Source organism: Apteryx mantelli, chromosome 10 (genome assembly GCF_036417845.1).
Source record: "Apteryx mantelli isolate bAptMan1 chromosome 10, bAptMan1.hap1, whole genome shotgun sequence".
Taxonomy (NCBI): domain Eukaryota; kingdom Metazoa; phylum Chordata; class Aves; order Apterygiformes; family Apterygidae; genus Apteryx; species Apteryx mantelli.
The window spans coordinates 18,713,253-18,725,582 of record NC_089987.1 but is presented as its reverse complement, the minus strand read 5'-3'; the positions used below and the strand labels follow the sequence as shown (position 1 = coordinate 18,725,582).

At 34.6% G+C, this 12,330-nt stretch overlaps 1 protein-coding gene across 8 annotated transcripts in view; it reads right to left on the bottom strand.

The window, feature by feature from the left end:
- Window positions 1–12,330, bottom strand: part of CHD9 (chromodomain helicase DNA binding protein 9) — a 104,891-nt gene that overhangs the window by 38,009 nt on the left and 54,552 nt on the right. For all 8 annotated transcript variants that reach the window (XM_067302579.1, XM_067302582.1, XM_067302583.1 and 5 more), the window contains 7 exons: window positions 11,096–11,207; window positions 6,948–7,094; window positions 5,411–5,479; window positions 5,267–5,322; window positions 3,685–3,802; window positions 2,969–3,055; window positions 1,420–1,557 (listed from right to left, as the gene is read on the bottom strand). In XM_067302579.1, coding sequence (XP_067158680.1) covers window positions 1,420–1,557; window positions 2,969–3,055; window positions 3,685–3,802; window positions 5,267–5,322; window positions 5,411–5,479; window positions 6,948–7,094; window positions 11,096–11,207 — 727 coding nt within the window. The remainder of the gene's footprint in view (window positions 1–1,419; window positions 1,558–2,968; window positions 3,056–3,684; window positions 3,803–5,266; window positions 5,323–5,410; window positions 5,480–6,947; window positions 7,095–11,095; window positions 11,208–12,330) is intronic.

Below are 12,330 nucleotides of genomic sequence, written 5' to 3'. Positions count from 1 at the left end.
GGTTGCCCAGCTTGGAGACTCAACAGGGTGGCAGTAAGCTGAGTAAGCAACACAGCAGAGAAACCATGAATTTTTTGATTGGTGCTAGGTAGGACTCCAGTGGAAGACTGTGTCTTCAGGTAGCTTCTGCATTCCTACCTGAATAAACTGACAAATTCAAGCAAAATATTTTTAGTAAAAGCTTTTTTGATCAGCTGTACTCATAACATTACTCAGTGTTTAAAAAAGCTCATGTTTACCCCAAACTCAGGTGGCCCAATCTGGTAGCTCTGAATTCTAGATCTGAGCTCTGTATCTCTTTATTGCCACCGTCAGCATCCTCCGACGCTACCCCTGCCTGCTGCGGTAACTGTCCTTCCCCAACAGCTGTAGCTTCTTTCCCTCACCCACAAGCAACCATCTGGCCACTCTCCCACACCACTAACAGCCACCTCCAGCTCTCTGAGCTGCAGGCAGCAAATACTTCCTTGTACTTTCTGGAGCCTGGGGAAGGGGAGGGGGGGAAACCCTGTTGCTGATGCTGAGATGACTGTCAGTCTTACAGTTTTACTTTAATCATCTTTTTCTTTCAAAGCCAAATAGTGCAACACAGATGTATAAACCTCTTCACATGCTGAAATGGCAGCATTTTAAATAAATACTAGAAAAATGAAGTGTTCATAATCTAAAGAGGCTAATCATGACTTCTGTAATTATCCATGGATGAGAAAGCATTAAAATAAAATCCAAAGCCTATAAATTAAAATACTGTGCATATTCAGTTATGTAAGGTAAATAAATTAGAACAAGTGTTGTACTACACCACGCAGGACATATGCCTTACTCCGTGACAATAAGATAACTTTAAATAGAAGAACTATTTTTTTTTTCTCCTACTCTATGAGACCAAAGATTCATAATTTAATGATAAAACAAATTTCCTCATTATACACATTTCTTCCTTTTAGCTAGACATTTATGAAAAGAAGAAAAATAAAAGCAGGAAGTAATTATGGAATCTGTTTGACAGATCTCTGCCAATTTCCTTCAGTGTTGAAACACAAGACAACTCTGTTCTCTATAGAAGAAAGGATGTTTATATTTTATTCTGTTTTCCACTCATCATAATGATGTTTATATTTTGTGATAGACAATTAGAATGTGTTGCTCAACACTCACTTAACAGCTCAGAAAGTCATAATACTTCATACTTTTCCCTAAAGAAAAAAAACCCACACTTTTTAATTAGCAAAGTAAGTAACAAATCAGATGAAAATATTTATCTATGCCTACTTGAATTCTTTTTTCCTCTAGGTAACAAAGTTCACAGATGCTTTACACAGACTGTCAATAAACCTTATGTTTTAATACAAAAGTTTAAAGTTGGTAAAAGCACATCCAATTTGCCAAGACAGACAAGTAAATTAGGTATAATTTTACCAATCTTCTCGAGTCAGGCCTGGAAGCTTGCAACTGTTCAAATTCTTCTATTTTTGCTTGATCTACATCTTCTTTCAGCTCCCACGTACTGTCTTCATATGGCAATGAACACCATTTTACTAAATAGTAAATAACAGGCTGCAGGAAAAAATTCTGAATGTTATCAGCTTTTAATTTAGTATACAGACTGTTAATATGACTTCTATTTGAGTAGTTAATTTACATAAGACCACTGGAAACAAAACCACATTTTCAATATTTTTTAAAGGTAATCTGTGCTAATCTGTGTAGGTTATCAGTTCCTAGATTCCTTGGTGGAACGAGTGCAGTGTTTTCTATCTACTTACCCTTGCTTTCTCATATTCTGCTACTTGTTGTAGACCACTGAAGTCAAAGAGAAATTTCTAGAGCATGTTTTGATTCCACTTACCCCTAATTAAATCTTGGTCTTAGGAAAGTTAAATTACTACAGTCACAATGTCTGTGGAAACAGAAAAATCTAACCACAGAGCTGCTACCTACAATGTTTCCTCCATTCTCAAAATCCAGCTACATAAGATCCTAAAACAGAGATCTCGCACAATAAAAAGCTTTACAGGTCTGCTGTGAGACATATATGAAAATCTAGAAAAAAGTCTAAAAAGATGGAGCTAAGATGGATGATTTTAACTCAATTTAGCAAATAAAGATTTAGAAGCTAAATTAAAAAGTGATACTTCATGAAGAAGTAGGGAGAAGGCTTGTGTCAATGACCCTTTTTTCTAGAAGTGAAATAATGACAAATCTGCTGCACACACTGAGAAGTAATTCTAATTCTCATCCCTTCTTTTTGAAGATTAATGCAGAAATCACTGGGTAAGAGTTTGCTAATTTCACTACATAAGAGAACAGAATAAGTTATCACAGATATTCCAGCAGCCTTAATCAACAAACCCACCAGTCTTTTTTATTTGCTTCTCAGACTCTTTCTGAATTATGCCACTTTGCTTGATCATGTTTTATATATAGTTTTTAAAATTTTCTCATCTCATGCTTTTGTTCTGTAATAGTCTTCCAGAAGAGAAGCATCAAGTTAAAAAAAAGTTTTGATAAACAGAGGGAAAGGTCCACTGGTAGCTAGCAAAATGGCCCTGAAGCACTGATTGCCAAAAGCCTGGGGACAGTTAGAGAGGAGGAGGGAACCATCACTGGAGACAGCATTTATACTCTGCCTTCTTGTGCTTTCTTCAGCAAGTGACCACTTGTCACCATCAGAAAAACAGGACAGCACATGGTATCGGTCTTTTGTCTGAACTCATGTGGCAATTATTACACCAAATCTTTGGCTACTCTTACATATTAATATTAATAGAAATGGAAGCCACTGCACACTAATTTCTATTTCAAAATATATTATAAGTATAGGAAATCACAAGATTAAAGTGTCTCATTAAAAATAATCTTTGAAATTCAAAAATCATTAAGATTTTACTTTGAAATCCACTAAAAATACAACTACCTAACCCTACAGAGAGCTGTATCTTCTTGACTTGCTTTAAGATATACTTACCTCACCAGTGTCCTTGTCTTCACATAGAGAGACTTCTAATACCCGGTCTACTTCAACATAATCAGGATTAAAAGGTTCTTCTTCCATCTGCAATGCAAAATTAATAAAATCAGTTCTGAGCAGGGAACCAAAAAAAGTCGGTATACACTAAGACTTAGTATACCCATTTTTTGCTGTACACAAAAATCTGATTAGCTATAAATGAATTTGTCAGTTGGAAGCTATTGAGGCTTTTGCACACACCATGAAATTTATAGAGATAACTGGCATCGAAGAGGGATCTGACATTAGAGCAGAAAATGCAGAGTCACTGAGGGATGAAGTGCAATAATTCAGCTGTGTCTAGAAGTTTGTACAGCATAGAAACCACCCATACTAAGATAATCTTTTCCCTTATCTTTTCCCTGTCTTGGGAGAGAAAAAGGCTTTCCCAAGTCTTTCCATGATCACTAGTAGGTAGTTACCAAAGCATCCTATATTTTAAACTGTGCAAGTGAGGTCAATTCAGTGACTGCAGAAGACTTGCTCTTAAAATTAGATTTCTGTCTTCAAGAGTTTAAAAAACAACCAAACACCCCCACCTGCCACAACCCAAAACCCAGTCCTGATGTCTAAATTTTACTTCTCAACATTCAGCTGTTCAACTTAAAAACGAGGTATTAATCACATTTTCAACAGGGAAAAAGGCTTATTTTAATTGCATATTTCATACTCACATCTGCAAAAAAGTGAGCTCTTTGGGCCTGCCTTAGTTTGAACCGCTTTATTTTCTGCTGGATTCTTTTATCCTTTAAAAGCTGTTGTTCTGTGGCCCATTCACAGTGGAGATAGGAGCTAAAATTACAGAGATTAAGGTTAATATATTAGTGAAAGCAAAAGCTTAGTATGTATTTTTAGCATACAGTTATAACAGTATAGTTTATAAAACTGAATTTCACTCAGTAAGAGAACATTTTATCATTTAAGACAAAATTTACTGTAAATGTTAAAATGACTATATTATTAGGTCTATTTACTCCTCCAAATAATCTGCAACATCTAGTTAAGGCAGGTTTTTTTGGTCTAGGATCTATAGAACTCTAAGGATTCACAAATTATTTTCAAATGACCCGAGAAGAAAAGCAAGTGCATTTAAAGTGAACTTATATTAACCAAATTTTAATTCTGCTACCTTACTTGCATCAGAAAAAATTAGAAACCCATATATTCAGAAAAAAAAAAAAATCACTTAAAGACATCTTTCAGCGATGCAAAGTACTTAATGGACTGGATCTTTTCCTGTACTACACGTGAACTCATCTCTTCATGGGTCCTACTCAACCATACAGCTGAGCCAACTCAAATGACCAGCGAGGAGCTTGGTGAGCACGACAGCCCACATCAGGAAGGATCACACAGCTGACTGCGGGTTGAAGGGAGGCACGTAGGAGCAAAGCCAGAGGCAGAAGGAAGCATGAGCATGCCTTTCGGTGGTAGTTGTACCACCTCACTGTACCCCAGGTGAGCCTTTCTGAAGTTCAGGCTGGTTTGACAGTAGTCTATTTTCATCAGTTCTTAATTCTCAAAAGATATAGGACTCTTCTCTAGAAACAGAGAAGAGCTACTGCAGGATATAACTGACTCTCAGAAGAAGACTCGATCCTTTTGGAAAACAAGAACTAAAAAAAATATATTTTTCTTTTATGCTCCGGAAAAATGTGGGCCCAGAGTCTCCAAAATAATGACATTCATTCAGCAAAAAACTAATGAAATTACTCATATATATAAAAAAAAATCATGAAAATTACTCACATATATAAAATTAAATGTGCTTGCCTTTGCAACCTCAAGAGCCGAGTAATAACAAGAGGATGGTTATGAAATGGAAAATAAGAAAATATGGAAAAAAGTTGCTTTTCTTTTTAAAACAGTAAGATCGACTCCCACATCAACCTCTCCTAGATGTATGACACTAAATCTAATCTATGTTCATGAAATATCTTAGATTTAAATTCACGGAATAGAACTTAACCTCAGGCATAGATCCTTTGTTGAATTTAACAAATATACATTCTCTAAGAATTGTGCAGCAACAACTGTCAGTTTATTTGTCAGTGTCCGCTTCAGCATGTTGATCATTTGTAAACTGTTAACAATATGATGCAGATTCTTAATAAATTCAAAATTAAATTTGTAAAGAAAAAAATCAAAGATGACAAAATCTGGTCATAAGTAATCTTCAAATAATACAAAACTTGATTATGGCACTTGTCATTTAAGTGATCAACTTCTTCAATGAAACAACTCTTCAATACTTACTAGTTCTTGTATTTTACAAAAAACTCTTCCATTTCCACTGTCATTCCAGCAGACACCTAAGAGAGGAAGTTCAGGGGATATGTAAAATGATGGACACAGAACACATTTTCAAATAAGCAATTTTATCCTATGACATTCACTTACTTCTTTCTTTATTATCCTAGAGGATAAGATTTTGTCTACAATTGCTGCATCTTCTTCACTTGGATTCTCCTATAAATGAAGGAAAACAAAGACATCTTTATTAATAGCAGTGAATACCCCCTGCAAACTGATCAAGCTCAAAATCTTCATGCACGAGTGGCTTGTTAAAAGATCATCAATAAAGGCAAGCTTGACTTCTACCAATAACATTCTCTTTATCAGACTGAGAGTAAAAAAAATAAAATACATTATATCTATTCCATCTTTTATATAGGTGCATCAGTTTTATTTAATAAAAAAAGAAAGAAAACAAGAAGCAGACAACTATTATTGTCTATTTCATTCAACTGATATTTGATTAATACTACTTAGTCTAAAAAATACAATCCCATACTAAAGCAAAGTATTTGTCTCTGGATGAACAGTTTTTTTTTTTTTTTTTTTTTTTTTTTTTTTTTTAAAAGAAGCTAGGCACTTTCATATGATCAGCTTAACAGGAGGATTTTCCAGATTTATACCCAGAGAGAAAAACATATAAAAATACAGCACGTCTGGCACTTCCAAAAAGCATCAGCCCCAATGCTCACCTGCCAAACACATTTATAGTGCAAGCAGCAGTGATTTTGACGCTTTCCAAAAACAGACTCACTGTGTATGCCCTAAACAGTTGATCTGATGCAGCTGACATCCAGAATTTCTTTATACAGAGATGGAAGGATAAGGACTCTGGCAGACAGGTTAAAAAATTAATAAAAGAAAAACAACGGAGCATGTGTCAAATGCGATTTAATAGATCTCCTCTGAGCCCAGAAACACGCTGGGGAATCAGGCAGACCAGGGCCCTGCTTGTGAATTCCAGCAGGGCTTAGGTGTGAAACAGCTACTGAATTACTGAGCTCTGCCATGACTGGCACTGTGGTTCCAGAGCTAGTGAGCCAATCTTTAAAGGCTGCTTACAGTAAAAAGTCGCCTTCCCTCCTGCCTGACTTGTTCCCAACCGGGCTGTCCTCCTCCCTCCCTCGCAGCTCTGGCACTCCTTCAATTGTCTCACGAGCACTTTTTTGCTCTTTTTTTCCTGCCACTTTATTTACCTAGAATGGCTCAACAAAAAATTTAAGTACCAGAGCTGGCACAGGTTAAACAGTGAAGTGCAAACCTGAGGGGGAAAAAAGGCAGGAGTATTCTTTTTCAATCTCAGTAAGCAGAGGCTCTCTCGCTTTTATGCTTCTAGAAGTCATAGTAAATACATATTAACACATGGCCTTTTGTATGCCTACACAGCATGACACATTCTTCAAGATATCCTTATCCTTAATTGTAACTTCAGTTAAATTGATGAACGTTTTTAACCAAAAAAGAAAAAAAAACGGTAATTAGTCATTACTTCCAGTTCTTAAGATCTTCAGCAAGATATCACATTAAATAAGCTATAGATTAGTATTAATAAGGTTTTCCTTCCAAATTGTGAGCTTTATTCACTAAACCCATTGAGACAACTGGAAAGTCGCCACTACAGAACAAGGCAGATTTTACTTACAACAAATAATTGTAAAGGCTGTTCAGCAGGTAAAGGAGCAGAACTCTTTTTGATTTTCACAGAAACTTTAGCCTCCTCTTCCGATTGCTTTCCTTCTCCTTCTTCAGCATACTTTTTCCTTTTAACTTGACGATTTGATCTTCTCTTCTGCATACAGTAGAATACAAATGGAATTTTTACCAAAAACCTCCTCTAATATGAACTGCAGGTTTGGGGTTTTTTTTTAAGCAATACTTTAGCTAGATCTAAAATCAAAGGCTAACATTTGATGGACAGCATGAAGCATGTGAACCGCAGAGGGATGGAACCAGTCAAATACAATGTTTCAACCTATAAACCCACTAATTTTTCTTATGTTTTACATATAAACATTTGATACTCTTGTTTTTAGAGTTCAAAAGCAAACATGGAGTAATATTTCAGGGTAGAGGAATAAAGCTGAAAAATAACAGGTCTCTTGTAAGAAAGCATCTGTATTTCAAAATAATTTCATAAGGTAGCAGAAAATAGTAGAAGGACAGCGTCTTATTGTTTAATTCAATAATCTATGAGCAAAAGATATAAAATATGCTGAAGTGTCTCTATTAAACAACACATAAAAAATTATGAAGATTTTCAGAAAAAGAGAGATTATTAGATCATGATAAAGGTGATCTGATTGCTAATAATTTTGTTGCTTTTTAACATTTCCTGTTCAACATATTGTCCTCTGCCTCAAGCTTGTTTAAAAGCAGCATTTTGCTTGCTTTGCTTTTATCTCTCTGGATCTTCCACTGTTGTTTCTGCAAGAGTCTGAGAACAAGCAGCTCCAGTTTGGAGAAATAATATTCTGCCTCTCTAATACAAAAATTTCTTCTCATCTCACTGCTTCAAATGCTTACACTGTTTTCACACATCCTCTCACCATTCAGCACCAGGATGTTAGACATCACATATTTAACCATTTTAAAACTGATTTCTAAACCCATCCACCAGATAAACAACAATAACAGAGTCAAATTAGTCAGCTAACCTAAAACCAACTAACATTTGAAAATAGTGCAACCTCCTTAAGAGAGCTGATCATCACAAAAATAAAATCATCAAAAGAAAATGTCCTGTATTAATGAAACTTATTATACTGAGCTACACAGCAAAGTGTCTATTTATTCAGCCACTGTTGGTTGCAATATACTATATTAATCAGTCTGAGAAGAACAAACTGTGAATAGAACAAAAAATACTCTGAGATCAGACACAGATAGGGCCGCTGGCTTCTACAGCAGATTTTACAGTAACAATAAAATTTTAGCCCAGGAACTTTCTACCTGGCCGTTAAATTCAACCTTTGGTCTGGCTGGCATCTGGTAAAATTAGCAAATACACTGGAAGTGTTTTAGTATGACAGAGAAATAGCACAGTACACACAATAGAGCAAAAATCAAGGAATGAGTATTACCATTCTTCTAGAGAAGCTGGGACAGTGTAAAAATGAAAATACTTATTCAATCAGTTTTCTACAATAATGTTGCCAGATTAACTATACCTTGATAAAAAGTGTTTTTTCTTAATGCAAAAAGAAACTTTAAGTTTACACAAATACCAAAATATCACATTATAGTTAAATCAACAGAAGTTTGCTGAAGGAAGTAGAAGTTTCCAAACAGAACGGCAGCTAACAGGACCAAAGTACAGTGATGCACGAAGTGAGAAAAGGAGGAGTAAGAACCAGGTTCAGGTTTTGGCTCATTATGTATTTGTTGAAGTTTACCAAACCTCTTGAGCCACTGAGAAGCATTTTCAATCCTTCTCACTACTACTTAATATATTAAGCAATTAAGAAAACTTCAACAGACATATGTTTTCTAAGATATTAATATATTACCTGATTTGTTTGAAAAAAAAAAACTGTGTGTTTCCCTGAACTGAGAAGTACAGGCATAAACAACTGCTCTAAAGCATGAAATTTAGTACCACCACACATTTTTCCAACAAATAGATCAATGTGTTTTACGAAGACACTTACTGAGAAACTAGGCATATCAAATGAATTATGAAAAAAGACCTAAAATTGCCCCCGCCCAGAGCGTAGAAACAGAAAGCTACTTGCAATAGAAGAAAAAAAATAATGAAAGTGTTTGAAAAATAAACAGAGAAAATGAGTTAACTAAAGCAACTGACATCCTTCCTGTTCTGCTTCTCCCAAAGCTAACGTGCAATGCTGTGTACCATTCTGCAGTGCAGTTTTTATCTAGCCCATGTCCCCCATCATCTCCACCCTCTGTTCCCTTCATCAGGCCAGGACCACCACGTGATCTGACGTTTCTCCCTCTCTGCCTATCCACACCAGAGCTGAAGATGACCCTTGGAATAGGACTAGTGAAAAAACAAGACAAAAAAAACCCAACAAAAATGAAAAGATCTTAGTTAAGACTTTTGCACTCAATCTGCTGGCCATTATGTTTATGGTCTGCTGTTACTGAAAACTATAGATAAGCTGCATACTTCAGAACCACCAAATCTGCTTTCAGGTTCTTCAAATAGTACTAAGTAGATTTTCCACATCAAGACAAATTCCCTGAGAAATAATTCATTCCATGTTCCCTTACTGGTAACTTTTACCTAAGACACACTATTGCCTAAATTAACTAAAATTCATTCAGAAATGGTTTCTGATCTTTTAGTTCCAGCTTTATTATCTCCAAAATACTAAAGGTCAACTCTGTACTTCATAATTATTTTCTGACGTTGTCATCAAATTATACAATTAATTTTTATTCTACAACACTTTATTTTGAATATTGATTTCATCTCTACAGATAAAATTGCCAGAGGATAAAAAATCTGTACGTTTTCTGGAAGAAATCTTACTTTTAATGAGTTTGCTCTAGAGCAGGAAAGTTATAATTCTGTTACTTTTATACACGTAAACAGGATATAATCTCTTACAAACAGTTCATATTTTGCCATGTATAATGTTTGCAAATAATTAGCTATGTTGTTATTAATTTGAGTGAAAAATGAAATTATTTAATAGAAACAAAAACACACTACTGGGGAAAATCAACCATAGCTGCCTGAGCCCCGATTCCATATTTTGATTATGTGAATAGTTTCTTTTTATTTCAATTAACAATGACAAAATACAAGAGATGCAAACAATTTGTGAACAGGTTAATATTATTGGTGACTAAAAACTTTGTCATTTACTGGAACCAACATTTATTTTACTTGTTATAGCCTGTTCCCTTTGAAAATCTTGACACTTCCAATAAGTAATTATTTGTTTCTCTCTCAGGAGCAAAACTGTCTGTCTTCCAGAGATAACCTACAGTGCTTCAGCATCCAGATTAAACTGCAGTTTACTGGATCATGTACAATATATATGCTATCGCCCAGATGCTACAAAAGCGGGACTCTAAGCTGTAGGATCTTCTGATTTTCAACAGGAAAAAGCAGTTGATAATATAAGGAGTCTAGGGGATAATATAAGGAATTTAGGGGAGACTGGGCTTGCAAAACTAACTGCTACTGCCTCATGATGCAGAAATTGCATCAAAATTCTTCTCAGCAAGGAGTCTACCTTCTTGTTTGTAGTGTAATAGGTAACAAGGTTTTCAATAGTGCATATATCCATAAGCCTCAAAATAATCTTGTACAGTTGAGTGATTTGTAAAAGAACATTAAAATACGCAATTTAAAGGTCCAAAGTTCAGCAACGTGCCACTTCGTAACATTAAGTATTAAGTAATCCTACAATTTGCAGAAATAATTTCAGTGTTGTTAACCTAATTCAGAATATTATCAGATAATTTCAAAAGTGTTCTGCTTGATATTTGAAAAACAAAACAAAGCAAAAAAAAAAACACCCCAAACTCCCGACCCTCCCAGTCCCCTAAATTGTTGAAACTCAATGAACAAATAAATACTAACAACACCTGAACACAGGTCAGTTCCCAGTGTCACACTAACTTCTCTTGTTACAGGTAGACAGCATACTTGAATTACTTTATTACCATTTATTCTTAAAATCGGGAGCTGCAAAACCAAACAGAATAACTAACTGTCACTGTGTCAAAAGGAATATAACATTTTGGAGAGGGGGCAAAAAAGATCTGTAGGAATAACAACATACGCAAATTTAAAAGAGGAAAATTCTGGCTACTTACCTGTGAGTCTTCATCTTTCAATGACCGCTGTGGAGTCTGCTTAGCATCAGACAATTCATCTGAAGATTCGTTTTTTCTTTTCTGCTTTTTACCCAGAGTGATGATTAGCTTTCTGTTAAAAAAACAAACAAAGAAAACATCCTAAGCGAACACTGTATATTAAAGTTTACTTAATTTCAAGATTAAAAATAACACACCTACTAGTGATTTCCTTATTCTTTTTACTATAAAAATCAGGAAGTGCCACCAGCCAAAAAATGAAAAATATTTCACAAAAGAGAAAGCTACAACTTTACAGTAGTTGGTATTTTTTGCTACCGCTACTGAAATTCTCTGCAGGTAAGCAGGTATCTGACTATTTCAAACTTCTTTGTATCGCAGCTGTTTCAAATCTTTAAATAAATAAGGGAGATATAAAATCCAACATTTAAACTAATCAGTGACAGACATAAATTATCTGTATTACATCTTACTATCATCATTTGCAGATAATACTCATGCTAATTTTTATCTGCATAGTTATCTTTGTAAAACAGATCTTATTTTTTCTCATTAAAAATTCAGCTACGGACAACAATCTGATATTGTTCAAAACTGTGTCTGACATGACTTATTTGAACTTACAAATCTTGCATGCTACAGTTAAACTGAGGGAATTGCAAGAATACCTGTTTTTAAAATGTAACAAATAAATAGAGAAGCTATATTCAATACACAGTCATTTTATCTCTAAGAACTCTTAGAATCTCCTAGAATGCTCTAAGAACCAATCTTGCGCTGAATAAATTAGATAAATTAAAATGAAAAAGTACCAATTATTTCTTAGTTCAAATTTAAAGGTTATGCTGTAAATCATATCGTTTAATTTGTTTTTAACACATATGAAAACATTAATGTCAGCTATACTAAAATGTCAAAATAAATGTCAAAATATTTTTTTTTTCATTTTTGAAATGTAATAAATATTACTCTTCAAATATGTTTTCACTGGAATAATCACAGAATGATTACAAACTACCCAACAGAAACACAGATAAAGACCTGGCCTAAAACATACATTTTACACAGTATCTAATCATCAGATCTGTGTAACCAAAAAATGAAGTTAACTGTACTGACATACAAGTATCTGCTGCCATTTTACAGAGCAAATTAAACCCAAGACAGTAGCCTTTATGAAGGCAACACATGTTATTTTTTATGTCAAAGCAGCTCAAATATATTGGCCACCTGAA